The 23,223-nt window shown below is 46.2% G+C and overlaps 1 protein-coding gene across 4 annotated transcripts in view; it reads left to right on the top strand.

Moving 5' to 3' along the window:
- LOC107382673 (guanine nucleotide exchange factor VAV3) overlaps nucleotides 1-23,223 on the top strand; it is a 128,437-nt gene that overhangs the window by 69,465 nt on the left and 35,749 nt on the right. For all 4 annotated transcript variants that reach the window (XM_054751313.2, XM_054751311.2, XM_070553074.1 and 1 more), the window contains exons 5-14: nucleotides 12,470-12,578; nucleotides 13,208-13,309; nucleotides 14,729-14,797; nucleotides 15,080-15,183; nucleotides 15,356-15,455; nucleotides 15,745-15,840; nucleotides 18,711-18,779; nucleotides 19,332-19,418; nucleotides 19,500-19,585; nucleotides 20,127-20,259. In XM_054751313.2, the coding sequence (XP_054607288.1) occupies nucleotides 12,470-12,578; nucleotides 13,208-13,309; nucleotides 14,729-14,797; nucleotides 15,080-15,183; nucleotides 15,356-15,455; nucleotides 15,745-15,840; nucleotides 18,711-18,779; nucleotides 19,332-19,418; nucleotides 19,500-19,585; nucleotides 20,127-20,259 (955 nt within the window). The remainder of the gene's footprint in view (nucleotides 1-12,469; nucleotides 12,579-13,207; nucleotides 13,310-14,728; nucleotides 14,798-15,079; nucleotides 15,184-15,355; nucleotides 15,456-15,744; nucleotides 15,841-18,710; nucleotides 18,780-19,331; nucleotides 19,419-19,499; nucleotides 19,586-20,126; nucleotides 20,260-23,223) is intronic.

Here is a 23,223-nt window from a genome sequence, read left to right as displayed (position 1 = left end):
CTTTTAGTTTCAGCCTGGCCATGACAGAAACCATTTTAAGATACCAAACAATGATCAATAAGCAGTTTATTCTTTCAAAATGACCCGACGGACGTGTTTGGGACGAAAGAGGAAAACACGAAGCTACTTTTTAAGCAATAGACGCGGTTTATTGCTTATTTGAGACTATAGAGGAAACGGGAGAAGAAAAGGAGAGAAAAAAAATGAGTTTCCTGATCACCAAAGCAGCAAGGCGTCCCCCGCTGTTATGACTTGACGGTTCTCCGTTTTTCTCCGCAGTTTCCGGCGTCATCCGTCGGTTTGATGCTTTCTCCGTTGTTTGGCGTTCACGAGTGTTTCTCCACGGGCTGGACAGAGACAGCAAAGTTTCTTTCTGTGCTGAGTTATAACTTACAGCGTTTCTGAGAGCTGGATGGAGTTGTTGTTTCCCTCAGCTGGTTCTGTGTCCTCAAACATCAGCTGGAGGGGAGCAGAAACGAGCAGATCAGCGGTCCCGTGGGCTCAACTTGGCTCTTAGAGCTTCCGCGTGCTCAAAGAAGTCGGAGCGTTCGACAAGCGTGTCCTCACCGCCAGGTATCCTGGGCAAAAGAACGAGGTTTCTTTGTCTCATTCATGATTTATAGTCTTTGAAGTCGCGGGAAAGCTCCAAGCTCCCGCCTCCCGCAGATCGTGTTTCTGGTATTAGGCGGTGACGTCATCACAATGCTTCCGTGTGCAAAGCATCATGGGAAATGAAGTTTCTTGGCGCTGATGTGATTATTTGCTTTTCAGAGCAATTTAAGCACAGTCATTTTGGAGAAAATCACTGCATAGTAATTTCCTCATGAGGTCAGACCCTCAACATTCCCCCTTTTGGTTTCGGGGATCGCGCCCAAAGCTCGATCGTCGGAAGCACAGATGGGTTTGTTCCTCATGAACGTAGGTCGACTTGATTGTCGGAAGCACAGGTGGGTTTGTCCCTTAGGACGTTGGTCTCCTTGGACGCCTTTGTCTTTGGTCTTTGTCTTGGATCCTGGCGCCTTTGGTCTTTGATCCTGGTCAGGCACAAAGAGGATAGGAAACGGGATAGTCCCCAACGCGCATAACGAGAAGAAGCCACTCACGCAGGTGGTACGCAATGATGATGTCGTCCATGCGAGAGGTAGTAGTGTAGAAGGAGGAATGTCGGTGGGCGGTTAACTCCACGAGGGGACACAAAGGCATCTCACCGCCGGCCATACAGTTCAGTTTATGGATCACGCGGTGATGTACGAGGTCCATAGTTCGCAAACGCGCATTGACCTATGTGGTCCCAAGATTCCCCCCTTTTTGGTCCAAAGGGTGGATCAGGACAGTCTTTGGGCTAAAACAAGGACCATAAAACTAAGAGGTACTACAATGTGCTGGTGCGTCAGACAGAGTCATTGACAGACTGAGCTGGGCCGGCACATAACCACTAGTTTATATGTGACCAAGTAAGAAACAAAAATACAGAAAACCCAAAAAAAAACATATAACATCCAAGAAAATTCATAGCAACCTTGAGGTCTCATAAAATACATTCTTAGGTCATACAGTCAGTGTGTATTCAAAATAAAGAATGTGACATACTGCAACACTCAGATAAATATGTGAGGTAGACTAAATTGAGAACTACTCTTAGGTTTACAGAATAACAAAGAAAATGTTGCTCACCCCCTTTAGACAGGTGTGGTACATTCACGCTTGGAGTCTCCCCGAACGCGGTTACGAGGCACACCGTAGGTGAGCAAGTGCATCTTATCTTGGAGTTTATTAACACGCCTGTAGGCGGAATAAGCTATCACGGCCGTGATGAGCCATTCCATCCCCAGGGCGACCAATGTGCAGATTAAAGTCGTATAATCTGTGTCAATGTAGCGTCTTGGGCGTCAAAGTAAGTTCACGCGGGTTTTGTGTGAACTTAGCAAATTTGGTTCCTTCAATCAGTAATTGTTGGTCAATTTCTAAATTGAAGGCAAAGTTATAACCCCGGAAAGCGTCCATGATCTCAATCTCCGAATCATGCTGTTCGAGGTTGAGGTGATGGAGTGCCAGGTTTTTAGTTCAAAGTGGAAATGCCTACCGTCCTTTCAAATACCAATGTTCAGCATCGACTTAAACCTATAGATGTGAGGTGTCACAATTATGGGAACATGTAACAGGAAACCGAGTTCTAATTTTCTGCATCAACGTGAATGGGAATTGCACTACCTAGGCTGTACGCTAGGTGGATTTGTGAAAGGTGCACAGTAGAGGGGTGGCAGCTGTCAAGCTATCTTTGAGCAGGTCCAGTGGTACCAAGTACGGGGAAATACGACTTTCAACCAAGCTGTCCAGCGTGGAACTTACTTCCCTGAGCAGGTCCTGCATCAAATCTCTCACCACTCATGTGTACACAATATCCTGATGTATGGTTTCAGACAAAGTCTTGATTGCACGTAGAGATTCATTAATCAGAGCAGAATGTAGGTTGACAGTTACAAGAGTACCCTGTAAGGTTTTAGTAAGTACTTCCTGTTAGCGTTCTAGGAAGAGTTTCTCTTGGTTAGTGAAAATGACGGCGGGGGGGGCTTGGTTCTTTGTCGGTTAGTACATGTTAGTGGGTTAAACGTGCACTTCCCCCCCTTTTCCATTTCCATGCATAGAACTATGTAGCGACTACGTCTACCTCCTGCGGGGAGTCTGGTCTCTGTACCCGCGGGGATGGTTTGACGTAGGGTTTGATTTGGTTTGCATGCACCCATTTGTAGACAGGCTCCTGTCTCGCTTTGGTGATGCGTAACCTGTATGCAACTGGAGAGAGTTTTGCCACGATCTCAAATGGTCCTGACCAGCAGGGCAGGAACTTCTTAGGTTTGCGTGCCGGTTGGGCGAACCGAAAGTAGAATACTTTGTCACCCACCTCGTATTCGCGGCTGGTTGTCTTTTGGTCGTAGTAGGCTTTAGCGCCTTCTACGTTGGTCTCCAGTTTCTTCTGAGCGTGCGCGAACGTAGCTCTGAGGTGTGTTTTCAAGTCTGCCACATACTGATGAGCGGTATAGGCAGTGGCAACACTGACATCCTCTGGGTGATACAGGAGGTGCAGTGGTAGAGTCATCAGTCTGCCGGTCATCATCTCAAAGGGCGTAACCCCCGTGGATCGCTGTGGAGTGGACCGTATGGCCATCAGGACCAGAGGGAGCTTGACGTCCCAGTCCTTCCCAGTGGAGCAGACGTACTTTTTGAGCATAGAGACGACCGTGCGGTTCATCCGTTCGACCTGTCCGGATGACTGTGGGTGATAGGGGAGGTGGAATCTCACTTCCACTCCCAAAAGTTCAAACAGGGACATCATTACACTGGATGTGAAATGAGTTCCTCGGTCAGAGTCAATGCAGAGTGGAAGTCCCCATCGACTGAAAACGTGGTTAATCAGCAGTACAGCGGTTGTGACGGCTGTATCGTTTGGCGCTGGAAGGCACTCAACCCACTTTGTGAAACTGCAAGTTACAGTTAGCATATATTTGTTTCCTCTTGCCGATTTGGGAACCGGTCCAACCCAGTCGATCTGCAGGTGGGACCAAGGGAAGGTTATTCCCCTGCGTTGCAGTGGTGCTCTAGCAAGCGGCTGGGAGGGTTGAAACTGGGCACAGACGAGGCAGCCTTGGACATAGCTGTGTACGTCCTTGGACATCGACGGCCAATACGCTACTTCTGTCAGTGACGCGAGGGTAGCTTTTGCTCCGCGGTGACCTCCAACCGGAGTGTCGTGGGCGTAGGCAAGCATCACTCCTCTGTGGTCGAGTGGAACAACCCAGCGCGGCGGGCTGTGATCGTCACGCATGTAAACTAACAAATCGTTTTGTAGTTTCAGGTGCGTGAGTTGACGATGCAGGTTTACCAAATCTTGGCTTGCACCAATAGGTGGTGATGGTTGTTTAGACATCGGGCCCTTTTGGAGAAGCTCGCGGATGAGCTTCAGGTCAGGATCTTGTTCCTGCATGGTGACTAGGTCCGCATCCTGTGGTTGTCTGCCTAGAAACACTGGTACCTCAACGGTCCGAGGTTCGTCTGCCTGTTTAGCATGGCGACGAGTAATCGCGCAGACCTCGTGAACGGCCTTGGGTGGAAGCCACTCGTCTTTGAATTCCCAACAGGTTCCCTGGTCAGCACCGAGCTTAGCAAGGCGGTCAGCTTCGTCATTACCATCTTTCTCCGGACCTAGGGTCCTGGAGTGACCTTTGACCTTTTTCCAGTAGACCATTATGCCTTTCTCAGTGGTGAGCAGATCACACGCTAGGAATAACTCCGAGTGTTTCACGTCTCTGTTCCTGGCGTTTTTCATGTTGTTCTCCTTCCACATGGGGAAGTGAGAGATGAAGCTGTGTCTAGCGTAGTTTGAATCAGAGCAAAGGACGATTTGAGTGATGTCCAAGGCTGCCGCCTGCTGGAGGGTTATCAACACTGCAGCAATTTCGGCGTACTGACTAGACTTTTGGCCCAACCGGTAGTGATTTGGTTGCTTGGTGTCACAGTCAACCCAAACGACTCCAACCCCAGCACGGAGCTGGCCTTCGTGAAGGTAGGAGCATCCATCAGTGTAAACTTTCGGAAGCCCTTGGCAAACATTCTCATCAAAGTAGCGATGATTGGATGCGGTTGGGTAGACTGCGGCAGGTGTGTCCAGGGGGCCCATGACGGAGTCAGAGTCACAGTGCTGGCAGCCAGCTAGCCCTTGTCCTAGCGCTAGCTTGGTGTTCTGACCATACTTGACCTCAATGTTGTATCCTTGGAGCACCATCATCCACGTCGCAATGCGGCTGTTTGACACTCTTCCTTCGCGCAGACGCTGGCTGTTTAGGAAGGTGACAGGCTGATGACACGTTTCAATGATCACTTTCTGTCCACCGATGTAACTACGAAAGTGTTCGACAGCCCAGACTGTAGAGAGGAGGGCTCTCTCACAGTCTGAGAACTGGAGTTCCACCTTGCTCAGAGGCTTGCTGGCGTATGCCACAACTCTCATGTCCTGGTCGTGTTTCTGCTTCAAAGCAGCGCTCAGGCAGTGAGAGGAGAAAGTCGCCTCTATGTAGAACTCTTTATCCTTGTCTGGGTAAGCCAGACAGGGTGCGGACGCCAACTTCTGTTTTAGGAACTGGAAGGAGAGTTCTTGGGGTCTGTCCCACACGAAAGGTGTGTCGTTCTGAAGCAGCTCAGTGAGGGGCCTCGCTATTTCAGCGTACTCCTCAATGAACTGCCTGGAGTAGTTGCAGACTCCGAGGAAGCTCCTGAGTTCGGTCAGATTAGCTGGGGCTTTGATGTCCTGAATGGCTCTAATGCGTCCCGCTTGGGGCTCGACTCCATTAGGGCCAACCAGCAGTCCAACATACTCCACTTTGGTTCGACACCACTGTCCCTTGACAATCGCCAATTTAGCTCCGGCGTCAGCGAGCTGTTGCAGCACGTGACGGAGTTCGGCCAGGTGCTCCTCGAAGGTTCGACTCCTCATCAAGATGTCATCGACATATATGAGGTTCCCTCTGGAAGCAGCATCTGACATGGCTTTGTGGAGGAAGATGTTGAACTCGGCAGGTGAGTTAGAGTAGCCAAAGGGGCAGCGGTTCCAAGTATATTGGCGATTTCCAAAGGAGAAAGCCAGTTTATACTGGTCCGCCGGCTCAACCTTCATGGTCCAGAAGCCGTTGGCTACGTCAACCGTAGAGAAGAAACGAGCATCTCTGACTCTGGCTAGCTCCTGATCTAAATGGATCATAGGCCACCTGGAGAGAGGTACTTGTTTGTTCAGTGCGCGATAGTCTATGGTGAGACGCCATTTCCCAGTCGGTTTCAGAACCGGCCAGATGGGAGAGTTGTAAGTGGAGTTACACTCTCTGATGATGTTTTTCTCCTTCAGCTGATCGAGGATCTCCTGGATCGACTCATAAGCAGCGAGGGGAATCTTGTGCTGACGTACAAAAGTAGGAGGGGCATTCGGGTTCGTTGGAATGCGAACCGTATGCAGGTTTGTGAGTCCACAGTCCAGGGAGTCCCTGGATAAGACGGACTGAAACTCGTAGAACAGGCTTCTAAGCTCTGCTCTCTGCTCCTCTGACTCCAGCGCATCCGCTTTGTCAAGCTGCTGGCTGACTTCGGCCTCGAAGCCGTCATAAGGTTCAGAGGAGGAGGGTCTCTGATGTTCCGGGCTTTCAACCGGTGACTCAGAGGGTTGAGTATTTATTGCAAAAACCGTTAGACACTGACCGCAGTCAGTATCTAAGGTTGCACTGCAAATAGGTTCCTCAGGAAGGGCTTCATGCCGCTTGATGGTAATCATTTGTGAAGGGAAAGTACTGAATGTGTCTACACCAACCTGTCTGTCGTTCAAGAACAACGGAAGTTGTCCGATCACGGGGACCGAAAGTTCGAAGTCATGGAATGAGCTATCTATCAGCATGCCCAAGGGCTTTCCTGCCGGCATGTGGATAGGACTCCGGGTCGGATTTTCGACCAACAAGTAGGCAGAACGATTGTTCAGCTCCAAGAGTGGCGTGCCACAGACGGCTAAGTTGAGCTCCAAGAAGTGTGGTGATGGCTGGAAGAAGGCCTGTGTGCCTGGCAGCTTCTGATGCTTCATCAGAGTTAGACGAACAGGCACTCCTTTGACCAGTGGGGGCAGAACCGTGCTGGCCTCAACCACTGCACGGCAGGCCTGTGGAATGGTCTGTCCGGACAGCAAGTGTTCACGGCCTTCTGAGCGAGGCTCAGAGGAAGGTGTGGCCCGGGCCCAAAGGACTTGATTGCAAGTGTCCAGCTGGGCACCTAGTCGAACCAGCAGATCTGCTCCAATGAGTGCAGGTGGATCAAGCTGTGGTATGATGCTGAATGTATGTGTGAGCTGTCTTGCTCCAAGTTGGATAGTCAGAGAGCAGACCTCTGGCGCTTTCAGGAGCCTCTGCGGCCAAGTAGGTGACAAGAGCCGATGGCTACGTGTCACACTGACCAGAAGGGGGTCCTTCTGACGCAGGTGTTCAAACGTCTGCTGGCTGATGGCTGACTTTTCAGACCAAAGAGCAAGGCGAGCATCTGAGATGTGGGTGCAGTTGATGGTAAGACCACCAACTATGTGTGGTGCATATGGCTGCAGGCTGACGTTCTTCAGCGAGCAGAGAAAAGATGAATGTGTGCGGAACGGAGTTCCAGGAGCGGTTTCATGCCTTTGCAGGCGGACATCGTCTGTGGGAGCTGTAGGGAGGGGCATGACCTTGGAACAAGGGTTTTGCGGCTCACTTAGGCTGACTTCAAGAATGGAGGATGGTCGGCTGCTATCCGGGTTCCAGGGCTTAGGTGTTTCCACCTGGGCCCACAGTTGACCCTTCTGGCAGTCGATGAGGGGAGCTAGACGTTCAAGCAGGTCCTGACCAATGAGAAGTGGTTCAGTGTCTAGCTGGCAGACATAAAACGGGTGAACCAGAGTCATGTCTTGGAAGGTGATATCCAGCCACGCCCGGTGAGTGATACACTCCCGGGTCTGGGTGTAGCTGGTGATTTTCAGGTCACAGGGCTCTACCTGGACTGGTTTCCCGAGTGACCGCATGGTGTCAGACACGCGATGGAACAGTGTGGAGCACATCAGGGTCATTTCTGAGCCGGTATCCAGCAGAGCATCAACCTGTATGCACCCACCTACGTTGGTGCTACAGTACAAACGGCGAGCATGATCATGGTTTGTTAAGTCACCAAGGAACTTCAGAAATTTAGCATCAGGTTTCTCTGGGGGGTAGATTTCAGGAGACTCCTGTGATCTACCAGTAGTGTTCCCCCAGCTGATCAAGTAGGTCCTGGCCACGCTGGGGGGTTGAGCTACGCCTAGTCATGCGGACGTTGGCTCTGGGTCTGGCTTCTTAGAAGCAGACTTTGGTGCAGGGGTCTCATCTGCAGATCTCAGCTGTTCCTTCTGTTTAGCTAGGAACTGCTGAAACATCTCCTGGAGGTCGGCTTTGGTCAAGTACTCACCTGCGGACTTGCGTTCGGGACTTACCTGTTGGCGGCGCTCCTTAAACCTTCCACTGTTCCGACCTGCCTGCCGTTGGTTTTGGTTGGGCCACTTCCTGTCTGATTGTCCAGACCTAGGCGGCCAATCAGCACCCCCCTTCCCCTGTTGAGGAGATTGGGACTGCTTTTGCGGTTTAGCAGGTCTAGGTTTAGCAGATTTTGGCTTAGTGGGTGGAGCTTCTGTGCCTTCGAGCTCCAAACGCGGCTCGGCGTCGGGAGCTAGGTGCATGACGCGGTGATGTGCGTCAGGCTTTTGGGGCTTTCCGCCGGCTTCCCAAGCCTGTTGAGCGTATCTCCTAATCTCCTGAGTTGTCAGTTTCTTCATCCGACAATACATTGAGACTTCGAAGCGAACACACTCGTGCAGGTTGTGAATGAACAGGGATCTGAAGGCAGGGTCTTCCTCGAGCCCAGGGCCGTTTCGACCTTGGAAATAAGCACTTTTGAGTCGGCGATAATACTCTCTGGGGGGTTCGTTCCTCCCGTGTTTGATGGAGAAGGCCCCCATTGTAGCTGACGCAGAGTCTGCATAAGTGGCGTATTCATCCCTCAACGCTCGGCAGAGCGAGGAGTACCGATCTCGAATGTCAGGTGGTAGAGTTTCCATGAAACCGTGCACCGTTCTAGATGTGGTTTTCCAAATTAGCTTGAGCTTTTCCCTTGAAGAGGGTGCTGGAAGATCAAGCAGACAACGTTCTATCTCCCTGAGATAATCGTCGACATTGGATTCATTGGTGTTAGGATCAAAGCGTTCTATGTCTTTAGCTAGCGATTCAATTTGACGTACACGGAGCCCTGACTCACGGTACGGCGCGTCATCCTCTGACTCTGACCCACGGTCTGTCTCAGAGAGCGCTGGATATCGCTGGTGTGCTCTGGGCTCCCAATGTTGACTCCTGGGGCCCAAATCGGGGTCCGGCATGTTGTGGCGGGCTGCTGGCACGTCACGTGGGTGTCTTGGGAGGTCCTCCTCCCGGGGCACGTCTGCGTAGTGCAGCCTGCGTCTTTCAACTGGGGCTTCTGCGTAATACACTTTGTCCGGATACGGACTGGCGTATGATGCTTTGTCCTGCAGCTGGTTACCGGCATGCCGAATACCGGAGTAGCTAGGATGGGTGGATGGTTGAGGTGCAGCTTGGGGTGCATAACCCCAATCGGCACCTTGCACCCTTTGTGGACTGGGGGAGCGGTCTAAATAGAGGTGCCGCTCAGCTGGTCGACTTCTCACTGATTGAGAAGGCCGTGAAGATGAGGGTGGTGGTCCAACCTGGGATTCGAGGGCGAACTGCCCTCGGCCCCTAGATGGTCCTGAATGCCCTAGAGTGTGTGTAGGGAACGGGACCGAAGGTTGGGACAGATGAGCTTCATCTCTCCCCTGCGGCGTGCGTCCGTCCAGAGAATCATGGTGTTTCCCCCCTTCCCACTGTCTGTTGTCATCAGCAGAAGGGGGCGGGGTCTCCTCCCCATCTTCCCCAGAATCGGTGTTGTCTTCCTCCTCGTCATCCTTCTGCCTTCCATTTTGCTGCCTTTCAGCTAGCATGCTCTGGAGCTTCATGATCTCTCGATCATGTTGGAGTTCTCTCTGATAGAGGATCAAGGCTAACTTAGCTAAGTGAACCTGGATTGGTTTTGTACCATCCGGGTTTTCTATTTGATCGATTACAGCTTCTAGCTCGACGCTACGCTGTTCTTCAGTGAAATCCCTAGAAGGGTAGTCGGGTTCTCGAGCAACCGCGACCAGTTTGGACAATATTTGTCCAGAAAGTAGGCCAGGTTCATAGTCGTGGGCCGCAGCGCCACCTGGTTGCTGGGAGTTGGTCAGGTCACTACTCTGTCCCTCCATTTTAACAACCGAACCAAAAATAGCCTAGTAGAGCTTCTGCAGATAGCTCAAGGCTGCACCTTTGGCAGCAACTGCTAGCTTTGTAGCAGAAAAACACTAAATTAACCTTTGTGCGCACAGGTTTTAGCGTTTTAAGATTGCACGGAATGCCGTGACTGACGCTTAAAATACTATTCCTTTCAGTATTTTAGCAAAAGCTGGTGCGTTGCCGTAGCAACGTCTTACAACACTTGCAGTGTTAAATATGCTAGTTATTCCTTCAGAATATTAGCAAACAGGGTGTTATCAGTCTTTGAGTGAAGGTTTCAGTTAGTTACAATAGCCACTGTGAGTTAAAGTCGCTAAATTAGCAGTTAATTTTAGCCTAAAAGGGTTAGTCAGAATTACTTACACGCTGCACCTTTAATGAGGAACTGAATTTTAACCTAAAAGGTTAGCCAGAATTAATTACACGTTGCACCTTTAAGGAAAAACTGAATTTTAACCTAAAAGGTTAGCCAGAATTAATTACACGTTGCACCTTTAAGGAAAAGCTGAATTTTAACCTAAAAGGTTAACCAGAATTAATTTACACGTTGCACCTTTAAAGAAGCACTGAGTTACTGGTGAGAGTTCGATGCAGCTTCCTGCTCAGCGAAATCAGCACCACTCTGTTGCTGGTTCAAGGCTGAACAACGGATTATTTTTAATTCAAGCTCTTTGGATTTATTTGTTTGTTTGTGCCGGATAGAAATCTCTGTGTATCCAAGCCTCACACGGGCTGCACCAATAAAATGTTGGGGTTATTAGGAGCGAACAATTCGCAAGCGTTAACTTACTTTTGGATTCTTCAATAAATTCTGTAAATATGTAAATATTTACTGATTTATTAATTAATTAAGATATTCTTAGATATACGGGGCACCATTCCCCTTTTTCCGGGGAAAAATTGAATCCAAAACTCTTATCAGTCTTTCTTGAAGTTCGTAGAATCCTTGGAGCAGAGACTTCTCTTCGACACAACAAAGCTACTGGAGACGAAAATCTGAATTTTATAACGTTTAATTAACAATTTGTCAAATGAATAAACAGTGGAATAGATGAATAATAACCGTGTGATATGATTGAAGATGGATGTGTTTGCATGTGATGGAGGATGTATGAATGGGGTCCTTTGTTCTCACAAAGGAGTAGTGTGTATGTGTGTGTGTGTGTGCGTGTGTATGGATTCAAAATGGAGTCTTGAATACAAGATGGCTGACCCCTTTGTCTGGCTAAAGTGTGGGTGGCAACTTGCACTTTAACTTCCAAAGCACTTAGAATCAGTAGTAACTTAACCTTAAATCACTCAAAACATTTCAAAAGATCATGAAACAACACAAAAGATTAATCACAAATTAATATCTTTTAGTTTCAGCCTGGCCATGACAGAAACCATTTTAAGATACCAAACAATGATCAATAAGCAGTTTATTCTTTCAAAATGACCCGACGGACGTGTTTGGGACGAAAGAGGAAAACACGAAGCTACTTTTTAAGCAATAGACGCGGTTTATTGCTTATTTGAGACTATAGAGGAAACGGGAGAAGAAAAGGAGAGAAAAAAAATGAGTTTCCTGATCACCAAAGCAGCAAGGCGTCCCCCGCTGTTATGACTTGACGGTTCTCCGTTTTTCTCCGCAGTTTCCGGCGTCATCCGTCGGTTTGATGCTTTCTCCGTTGTTTGGCGTTCACGAGTGTTTCTCCACGGGCTGGACAGAGACAGCAAAGTTTCTTTCTGTGCTGAGTTATAACTTACAGCGTTTCTGAGAGCTGGATGGAGTTGTTGTTTCCCTCAGCTGGTTCTGTGTCCTCAAACATCAGCTGGAGGGGAGCAGAAACGAGCAGATCAGCGGTCCCGTGGGCTCAACTTGGCTCTTAGAGCTTCCGCGTGCTCAAAGAAGTCGGAGCGTTCGACAAGCGTGTCCTCACCGCCAGGTATCCTGGGCAAAAGAACGAGGTTTCTTTGTCTCATTCATGATTTATAGTCTTTGAAGTCGCGGGAAAGCTCCAAGCTCCCGCCTCCCGCAGATCGTGTTTCTGGTATTAGGCGGTGACGTCATCACAATGCTTCCGTGTGCAAAGCATCATGGGAAATGAAGTTTCTTGGCGCTGATGTGATTATTTGCTTTTCAGAGCAATTTAAGCACAGTCATTTTGGAGAAAATCACTGCATAGTAATTTCCTCATGAGGTCAGACCCTCAACAAACCTTAACCCAACCCTTTAGCTCTGCCACGAGTTTGTTTCTACTCTACAAAAAAAGCCATATTTAAAAAACACATTTCTACAAATTAAGACATTTCTGTCTTTTACAGTAAAGAAGTAGTCTAAATGGATACACCTAAATTATCTATCTCCATGTAAGTCTACAATAAAAATGTAAGAGCACACTCCAAAATCTTTTTTTGGTGTCTGTGTTCCTGAGTAAATTTCACGGCCGTGAATCGGTCATCGTCCTCATCTAGTTTATAGCAAAGTAATAACATCCACATCTGTAAAAGCAGGAGTGTGTTCTAAAGTGTTATAAAGAGTCAAAATCATGCCATTACCATATCCTGTCGTGTGTGTGCTGCAGTGAGAACAGGTTGGAGGATGAGGAAGATCTATACGACTGTGTTTATGATGATGAAGAAGGTGGAGAGATCTACGAGGACCTGATGAAGACGGAAGCCATCCCTCCTCCGGTGCGTTTCCTCTCTGCCAGACAGATCAGAGTATCTGTGGGACTTAAAATTATAAGAAGTTGATACATGGATTTAAGAAGATTTAAAAAGTATTACAAAGTCATGCATCTATATAATAAAGTCTTAGTTTAGCTTTGCATTGACAAAATAAGCTTGTCTGTTTTTAATAGAAACACATACTGTAGCAGCAAAAACACCTTCACTGATGCCGGCTGCTTGCTTAGGACTTTGTACCATGTGGCGTTCCTCTAATCAGCATTAATCTGAGATTGTTAATTAAAGCTGTTTAAATCAGAATTGTTATTTTGAAGGTTCAATTATGCAGCCCTATCTTTGACTATTAAGTAAAAGAAAACATAAAGCTGGCAGATGAGCAGGTGTGACCTCTGACCCTGCTTGAAGGTTTGGATCGACCACATCTGGCGTGAGCCCCACAGCGCTGACACATGTTCTATCTCTCTCTCTCTCTCTCTCTCTCTCTCTCTCTCTCTCTCTCTCTCTCTCTCTCTCTCTCTCTCTCTCTCTCTCTCTCTCTCTCTCTCTCTCTCTCTCTCTCTCTCTCTCTGTCTGGGTGTGTGTGTGTGTGTGTGTGTGTGTGTGTGTGTGTGTGTGTGCGTGCGTGTGTGTAGGCATATCAGAAGCAGGCGGAGATTGACATCAGGAGTTGCTGCTTGATGGAGCTGAAGCAGACGGAGGAGAAATACACAGAGACCCTGGAGTCTATAGAGAAGGTAACAAACACAAATCCAACACACACAAGTGGGTAGTTAAAGAAGACCTTTTTACAATGGTAATAAGAACAGTTTTTTTTTTGGTCAAATTCATAATTTCAGATTTGGAAAGTGTGAAAACTAATGTAGTGCCTGTGATGGCCACAAGGTGGCAATATAGCTCAGGGGTTGTTGGGGAAGAGCAGAACAGGAAAGCTTTGATCCGCCTGAAGAAGGTCTGGAGAAGTCTGGAAACAAAAGTAGAGAGCAAAGGGGAGCAGGCAGCAAGTGTCCTGTAGAGGTTGAGTTAGCTAGTAGTGCTAGCAGGGCTAACAGGAACCAGGTGTGGTTCAGTCCTGTTCCTCAGCTCAGTGCTGATGAAGATCAGACTGATCCTATTGCAGTTGAAAGTGAATGTGTCTGAATTCCTTTAGTTTATTCTTGAATTGTGCAAATGAGCTGAGAATAAACACTTTATGACTCTTTAAATAATGAAAAATGGATTTTTGTGACTTTTCACAGTCATCTTTCAGATCACTGGATCCTTTTTTTGACAGCTTACACTTTTTTTGTTGTTGTTTTATTCTTGGACTTTAATTGTGACGTCGCTCTTATAACTTCTGGGATCAGAAACAGAAACCTGTCTGTGCAAATCCCTAGATTTTATCACAGAGATGATATTAATTCCTATTAAGAGTGATAGACTTTAATTAAGCATCCACCTCATATAGAGAAATAGAAAAGATTCATTATGTCTTAGTAACAATTCCTCCCTCTGATGGATGGATCTATTAGGAATTTAGAGGCCTTTTGTCCTCTAACATTTTTAAATGAGAACCTGCTGCAGGCTGAATTTCTGTGTCCAGTGAACAAATACAAATAAATTGAACATTTGTCCTTTTTCTTATGAGTATTTTTGAAATTAGTAGTTGCTAAAAAGCAATCCCAGAGCTTCGCACAGTTCCCCCAAGACCCAAAACCATTAGAGAAGCCCGTTCCTCTGTGGGTCTTTTCACCTTAGCCTGCACTTTCACAGCTCTGTTGGAGGCCCACCAATCTCCAGCCCCCCAGCTGCAGCTACTTGTCTTCTTCCCCTTGTGTACATTCACGTCTGCAAAAGGCCCTCGCCTGATTTCCCAGCGGAGGCCCAGTAGATGACTTTTGGTATGAAGCGGATGGTGGAATTTAGTTTGGGCTTGGCCTCTCCTCCGAGATGTAGAATTGACTATGCGGTGGGAGTTTTCCGAGAGGAAATCATTAAATTGCAAACTCTGAAAATGAGATTATTGTCGTGACCCAGACAGTCCTCGTTGTTTCTGCTTACTGCAGCTCTTTGCAACTTGGCTCCATAATATAATAGCATCTGGCACTAAATGACTTTCCCACTTTTGCTCCAGAGAAACGAGCTTCATTCTCCTGCATCCTTTCTCTCTCCTGCAGCATTTTATGACGCCCCTCTCTATGTTTTTACCCACGCTGGAGATGGAGAAGGTGTTTGTGAATATCCCGGTGAGTCATTGTCCTCATATGTGGTTAAACCTGTATTCATATGTGCCACGATTGATGTTTGGAGCTATAATAAATAATTTAAATCACTATAGCAGCATAACTACATCTTTTGTGACTCTTTTAAATTAATAATTAACATATTTTAATAACCTAAACACATTTATTGATATTTTTATGCCAAAAATGGGTGGTGGTGGGGGCTTGACAGAATTCATTTAATATCGTTACGTGATCGTGGTGAAAAACATTAAAGGTTGCAGACTTTGTTTTTTCTTTTCCCAGGATCTGGTTAAAGTTCACAGATGTTTACTTTTGGAAATCAAAGAGTCAGTCCACCAAAGAGGTTCTCAGAACCTTTACCAGATCTTCATCTCTTTCAAAGAGAGGTACACAACTTCATCATCTGTTTTTATTACCTTTTAAACGATAATCACGACGTTAATGTTTTTATAAGCATCATCTGCATTATGAACTATTTTATTCCCTGATTCTGTATGAAACCTAAGATCGTAGGAGATGAGAGCAGCTTCTGCATGATTTATGTCTGACCTGATGCAGGTTGCTGATTTATGGGAAATACTGCAGCCTTGTGGAGACGGCCATCGTCACCCTCGATAGCATCTGTAAGAACAGAGAGGATGTTCGCATGAAGCTAGAGGTAACAAGCTGATCGTGAGTCATAGTCAGTAATTGCTGTTTCTCCTGGGAGTGGGTAGATGTTGCCCTCTAGTGGTCGTATGAGGCACTGTAGTGAGGATGATGAGGACAGGTCAGATTTCTGTGAAACTCTCTGTGAATCTTTAATAAAACGATGGTTCTTATTACACCGGCTTCGACAAGGTGCAAATAATATAACTGAGCAGCCTTTTTACTGGAAGCAGGAGGAATTCTATTGCCAGTGGGGATTATTTATAATGTGCACAATATTGATTTTCTCCTCCGTACAGGAATGTTCAAAGAGAGCCAATTATGGAAAGTTCACTTTGAGAGACCTGCTGGTGGTTCCGATGCAGCGGGTGCTGAAGTATCACCTCCTCCTGCAGGTACCAACTCCCACCTCTCATCTGATTGGTGCTGCATTTGTACACATGTTTATCTTTGATGCAACTACAGCTGATGGGGCTCTCATAGCTCCCCTTCTCCGGTGAGAGAGTCAGAAGTGAAGCGAGATCCATTCGCATTGTCGTGCATAACCACCTGTGTAATTAGGTTGTCTATATTTATACATCATCTCTTATTAGGCCCTAACAAGTCAGCTGCATGTATCTGCAGCAGCCATCATTAGGTGACAGCGGATTAACTGGCTTTGAAGTGAATGACAGCTGAATCAGTGGAGGACTCTCCGTCAGTACTCCATCCGTCCATCAGAGGCAGCGCTGTCCATGTTTCACCTCCCTCTCCTTCAGACTTGTTAAGACGCTATTGCCTCCCCCACCCCACCTCTCCTAGTACTGTCATCTGATCAATAAGTGAGATGGGGGGAAGGAAAGAGAGCACCTGAAACAAAAATACACAAACAAGAGACATGCAGAGAGAACAAACAAATGGTGAGAACCAAGATGTGAAAACTCTCAAAAACATGACTGAGAAGGTATTTTAAGTCACCTTTTTCATGGATTTGTTTTGATGAAGTTTTACTTTTAAAATATGCTTTGTTGTTTTTTCCTTTGTTAAGGATTGCAAGTTTAGATAAAGAAATGAAGGGAAAGCAATGGAAGAGTATTTGAAATCTGGATGGTCGGTTTTAGATCCCCTTTGACCTCAAACAAAATGTCCAAGCTGGAATTAAAACAATTCTGCAAAGAAAAAAAAAAGAACACAATTCCTCCGCAGAGATGTTTCTCTTGTCTAGACACTAATGCGTCAACGTCGAACCTCTACAGAGCAGCGGCTGTTGTTAGAGTCTGTTATGCTAGCAGCTCTGCAAACAGCTGGAGTTTACTGGTAAAGGTAGCAGGCACATGATCGGGAAAAGGCTCATCAAATCCATCTATCTAAGGGTGTAGATGTATCTATCCACATCATCAGGGACCACAGCCGTCCAGCACGTAACTGTTTACCCTGCCACCACCCAGCAGACGTTACTGAAGTCTTAACGCCGGGCGGACACTGTGCGACTTTTTCACTTTTTTGAGCCAATTTTCCACTCATGCAAGAATCCACAAGCTCAGGGCAAGATTTGCGCAGAGCGTCGTGTAGTTTACAGAGAGTTACGAGAGCCCATTAACACCACGTGACCAGCTACCGATCAGCAATCGTGAGCTCGCACGGATTTCTGGCGTGTTTGATGTTTTGCTCGTCCCTCATGAGGGTTGAAGCGGCGCTGCGAGCGGCTGCGACCCAAAAAGCACCAGAATCGCTCACGGCGCATGCGCAAACGTGTGTCAACACGGCTCGCCAGCTATGTCCCTATTTACACACGTCGTTTGTTTTTATTTCTACACATCTTTAAGCACACAATGACAAGGACTGTCAAGAAAGCATATTGGCTGTGTTTATGTTAAATTAAACTGACCACAAAACACTGATTTACTTTATTTCTTTCATTTTCCTCCTCCAACCCCCCAAAAATCCCCGTATCCTCCTTCAGCACTCCCAAAGGATGACAGACATCAGTAACAACACAAAAAAAGCCTGACGTGTTGTGTAAAAACTGCTCCTTCTGGTATATTTTTAGCTCAGACGTGTTACCAGACGTACCGTGGGAGCAGTCAGATTGCATCAGAGAACTGGGTCGTACAGTGTGAGCACATGACTCGTGAGAGTTGCTCGGCGAGGAAATCGTACAGTTTGAGGTGAAGCTGAACGTTAAAAGTGAAAAAGTCGCACAGTTTCCGCCCGGCTTAACTGGACATTGAGATTAAGGAGTTTCTACCAGCAGGCTGTTTGGGCCTTAAACAACAACAGCTTTTTAATGAAACCGCTCATGCTACTGTCATACGGATAAAGTTATTGTTTTTTTCTCTTATTTAAATTGAACATTGCAACGCTGACTTAGGTTAGCCTGCGACAAATAAAGTAAACTTGAATGTTCTTATATTAAAATGATTTCTAAAACCCTACTGAGTTCTTTTTCAGTCTTGCACATGATGCAAATGTCCCCCCTAAATGTTTGAAGAACAAAAGAGCTAAAAAGCAGGACCAAAGTTAAAGTGTTGTGTCAACATGGACAAAGATCCCTGAGGAACAGCTGGGTAATGGCTAGCCGTGGCGTATAAAACATCTGCCGGGCCACTTCCTCACATGATGACAGCCAGAATCTCCACAACGAATGTCTTGTCGCTCCCGTTTGCTCTTCATCTACCTCTATTTCACGTTTCTTTCTCCCCGTTTTTGCCATCAATCTTTTTCCCGTGTCGTCCTCGCTGCCTGCACCCATCATTCCTCTTCCTCCTGAACATGATTTCCTCAATGAGTCCATCACATATGCCCCCCCTCCCTGGGGGACCCCTCCCTGCCCCTGTATCTCAGCAGATACGGGGAGTCAGGGAGCCAAGATTGATAAATAGGCCTCTGTCGGGGTGCTAGTGATGATAATGCCCAGGTTGAGCTTGACTGACACCGAGGACTTGGGCAAACGGACAGGATGCAGTATATCTCCCTCATAGTGGGGTCCTAATGTGTGTCCTCGTGTGTGTGTGTGTGTGTGTGTGTCCTCGTGCATGCATGACTTCCCCCTTATCCCACAGCCAAGCTCTAGATGTCTAGTTTACGCTGCGCTACAGCAAGTCATTTCAGATACAAGCTTTCACAAACACTGTATCTGATTTATTTCGGGACAAACTTGTTTTTGCAGCAGCCTTTTTCATTTTTATATCTTCAGCCAAAACCTTAAGGCCGCATGTTGCTGAGTTTATCAGTGTTTACATGTGCACTATCTTTTCTAGGTCTTATTTTTCATTTTCTCCAACAGGAGCTGGTGAAACACACTCATGATGCTGCTGAGAAGAGCAACCTACGGACGGCACTAGATGCTATGAAGGTGTGTCCACACTCTTGTCCCACAACACCCTGTCCCATCATGCAACATGTAGAAGAGACAAGTTTCATCGACCTCTGATCAAATTCAGGGTCACATCTTAGAAATGTCAATATAAAAGTCACATAGCATCCCCCTTTCAAAATAATAGCAGATTTCTGCTCATATTTGCTTAAATTTTGTATAAATTTGTGTTTTTGTCCCGCCATCTAATTCTCAGAGAACATCTTCATCATTGCAAATGAAAGACGTCCATTTCAGAGACTTCTGCTGTTTTTATTCTTTATAATTTTACAACTTTTGTTTTGTAAATTTAATCTATGGACCGTTTGAACTCTATTCTTTCACAAATTTAACATTTTCAAACATCAAAGGACTTTGATGAGTCTTTTGTTTTTTAATGTGACTATATAACGACTCAGTCCGGCTGTATTTATTTCACTGGACCAGCAGAAGTTATAGTTCAGGAGGATTTACAGAATGATTTAGACAGACACCCCACCTCTAAGATCTGCTGAGTCATGTTATAGTAGAGCTGTGTGGTTTTGTGTGCAGGACTTGGCTCAGTACGTTAATGAAGTCAAGAGGGACAACGAGACGCTCAGAGAGATCGATCAGTACCAGAAATCCATAGAAAACTTGGTGAGTCTGGGTCGATCAGACGGATGGCGTGAGGATTTTAGTTAGTGTGTGTTTTACAATAAGTTTTGTTTGTCTTTCCAGAATCAGACTCTGAGAAACTACGGGAGGCCCAAAGGTGACGGGGAGGTGCGCGTGTCCTCAGTGGACAAACGAGCCAAACAGGACAGGTGGGCGTCCTGCCAGAGTACACAGCGGCTCGTGGAACTAAACCGGTTTCTCTAAATGCCAGTGAGCCGTAACAAATGAACGTCACGAAGTTACCTTTCCTCCGCGTCGAACCTCCAGGATAAACCATGAAAGCAGCTTTTTCTTTACTGTGCCTTTTATTTATTTATTACACAATAGCATTAGAATGTGGAGAGATCACCAGGGTATTCTTTGATTTTAAATCTTTTCTTTGGTTTTATGTGAAACTTGCTGAATAATAGGTTGATTACCAAAGACAATTATCATTTAATTAGACTTATTAAGATGTTACGATTTCAGTACAGAAGTTTGCAAAATGCATGCTTCTAGGGATTAAATTTAATCTCATAGTTCAGCTAAAAGGCCTTTTTGTTGCAGAAACAACACATTAGCAGAAATAGTGGCTCTCGTTTAGCTGCATCATCACTTTTAGATTTAACCCTAACGTTTTGGATTTATATTCAGAGGATTCTGGCTGCAGGACCAAGCCAGAGTTTACATGAAGCTTTATTTTCTCTGCAGGCATATCTTCCTGTTTGACTCCGCAGTGATCGTTTGCAAACGTCGAGGAGACAACTACGAGATGAAAGAAGTGATCGACCTGCACAACTTTAAGATCACTAACAACCCAACGGCGGACAAGGAGAACCGAAAGGTCTGAACACCGAGGGGGTGGGGTATTGTTTTGGTCCATAGACTCAGTGATGGCTGTCAGGGGTCGCTGTTCACTGAGCTGTCAGTAACGTCAGAGATCCACGACAAACCGCCTGAGACGAGGGGAAACAGCCTTTTAATTAGGTTGTAGCGATGATCTTTAATCAGCAGATGGTCGTATAAATGCACCGTTGATTCAAAAGAACAATCTTGTTTTAATCACTGATTAAATTAAGGCTGTGTTTGTCTCAAACTGATTATATTTTACTGCTAATAACATCTAGACGGCTAAGATTTTCTCTGGATAGGTTGTTGAATTTCTTGCTCTGTGGAACATAGTCAGGTCTGGACGTCCCCACCTCCACACGAGTAGCTCTCTCTCCCCGCTGAATGCCTCTTCCTGCCAAGCTACATGCTTTTCAGATTTGGCTCCCGCCTCATAAAGTATATCGGCCTCTCTGTCGATCGCTCCTCAAAACTTTCATTATTTCTCATTTTGAGTTGCAGCATGACACGGTTCAGTCTTTGTGTTTTAAAGCTGAGTTTATTTAAACCACAGATGCTAGTTCCTGTCAGGATGCTCCTCACCATCACACAGAAATGTCACAACACATTTTCTCTACTCACAAATCCTCTTGAATCTAAACACGTCAAATAAAGCACACACGTGCGACTCACACGTGTGCTTTTGTTTTTAACAATAACACTGCCAACATCTTTGTTTGACTCTGAATCCTCAGCCAGCTCGTTAAAAGTGAAGGTAAACACGTCTGTAACACTTTTTTATCGTCATCCTTTCAAAAACACTTAAAGCTGCGATTCTACAGCGGCTCACGGAACTCTGAGTGGCGTTTCATTTTACCTGCAGCCTGTCCCAGCAGGGCAGCACAAAAACAGCTACTTTCATAGTTTCTGTGCAACACACAGCCTGTAAAAGTGATGAAATAATAACAAAACCTTCTTCCTAAGTCACTGTAAAAAGCGCGAACCTCCTAACGACCAGTCTGCTGTAAATGAAGGAGAGTTCTGCAACGTCAAACCCATTATCGCCTCTTTATGACTGAGTCAGCAAAGCTCAGAAACCATGTTGGACTCCTGACAAACCAATTAACAGAGCTATTTCTGCATAATGAACAGCCATAACCGTTTGTCAGATACACTCAGGTTCATAAAAGCAAATGAAAACGAAGTGAACGTGCTTCTCTGTAGTATTTTACGAGCACCTGTAACAACCTCTCCACCCCCACTGCTGCCTTCTGTGCTCCCAGTCCCCCAGCGAGCGCCGAGCTACACGCTAAATAAAAAATAAAAAAAAAACCTTTGGGCTCATTACGCGAACAACACAATAATTAACAGAAAAAAGACTCTTAAATAATTTGGTACAAGCTTGTTCCTGCACATGTTTTACATTCCTGCTTTCGTTTTTCCTGACTGAAAAAGTGTCAGCCTGCAACAGTCTGCCTCCTCCCAGATGGCGCTATCATTAAACCTCGCTTTGGGCCCGAATACTCGTGCACACACAGTGAATACAAAGTGCCAACTGGGGAAAAATATTGCCAATCATAATGAGGAATGATGTGGAAGGCGTGTCAGGAAGCATTGATTTGGGTGATGATAATGCTGTAGTAGCAGACGTTAGTAGGCTTAGACGCTTATGGATTATATTTTATGAAGGATGCAGCCAGTTTTGTGCTGGTCACCTCTGACATGAAGGTTATAATGCATTTTGTGTTAGCAACAATAGGGATGGCAGCGACTGCTTGATGGATGCATGAAGGACGACGTTTGTCAGAAATGACATTTGCATGCTAATCATCTGGAACGGATCAGGCCTGGTGTTGCTTGTAGGAGTGCGTGCCACCTGTTGCGTTTAACATGTTACACTAAATTCATCATTTCAGATGGCATTCTATTGTGGTCATTGTAGTTCTAAGCGCTTTTTTTGTGTTTGCTAATGCTGATTATCTGTGGTCGCCATTTTGAATTTGGTAGATTCCAAAAAAATAATAAAAGTCAGCTGTAGACGTACATCTGGTGTTTACGCCGTAAAAATGTCATAAAAGCGATTTGTACGACATTTAGCTTTTGCTGACCTGATGATTGAAACCCTTAAACATAGGAAACCCTTGTCCAGTTTAATCAGCCGTTATTGTTATTGTCCTTACCCCCAAATTCCACTACCTCCGCTCCGCTCCGACACGAACGCCGGAGCAAAATCGGTCCCGTTGTAGTCAATCAGAGCAATTCCACTACTGCGGCCGTGCTCCGGCAGTGCGGCGCCGTGCGCCGCCCTCTGTTCCGGCGTCCGGCAAAAATAGAATCGATCCTATTTTCGCCGGACGCCGGAGCACCTCCGCAGTAAATGGACAGGAATCACAACCGCCCAACAGGAACAGGAGCGAGCACAACTTCCGTTTTTCACAATAAATCGATAAACAAAAGGCGTTTTTTGTTTCATATGCACAGGTTTAACAACTTTAAACAACTATCAATGGCGGCTGAAGTTTAAATGCACAAAAGTAAGCCATAAATACAGTTTCCACTATCAAAGTAGACACACTTTGTTGATCCAAACCCTGCTGATCTCTCAACACAAATGATGGGCAGATTAAACAGTTCATGCCGATGCTTCTCCCACACAACGGGTGTTTGGATCTAACTTCCATGTTTATTATTCGGATTGTATCGCAAGATCTCGAAAATCCCGCGCATGCTTGTTTGCCCACCTCAGGTCTCCGCACCGGAGCGGAGCCGTTGTAGAGCGGATACCAGTAAATATTGAGTTCGGAAGCGAGCGGCTGCGGAAGGCTGGGGCGGACCGGAGCGGAGCGGCGTGGAGGTAGTGGAATTTGGGGGTTATTCTGCACTTTCTTCTTTCCTTTCCCAGGATCCACTAATTTCCCTCTTATTTATTTGTTTTCTCTTTCCCTTTCCTTCCATTTTTAACCCTCCGGAGGCAGGCGTT

The sequence above is a fragment of the Nothobranchius furzeri genome, chromosome 7 (genome assembly GCF_043380555.1).
Source record: "Nothobranchius furzeri strain GRZ-AD chromosome 7, NfurGRZ-RIMD1, whole genome shotgun sequence".
In the NCBI taxonomy this organism is placed as follows: domain Eukaryota; kingdom Metazoa; phylum Chordata; class Actinopteri; order Cyprinodontiformes; family Nothobranchiidae; genus Nothobranchius; species Nothobranchius furzeri.
This window is presented reverse-complemented; position numbering and strand designations above follow the sequence as displayed.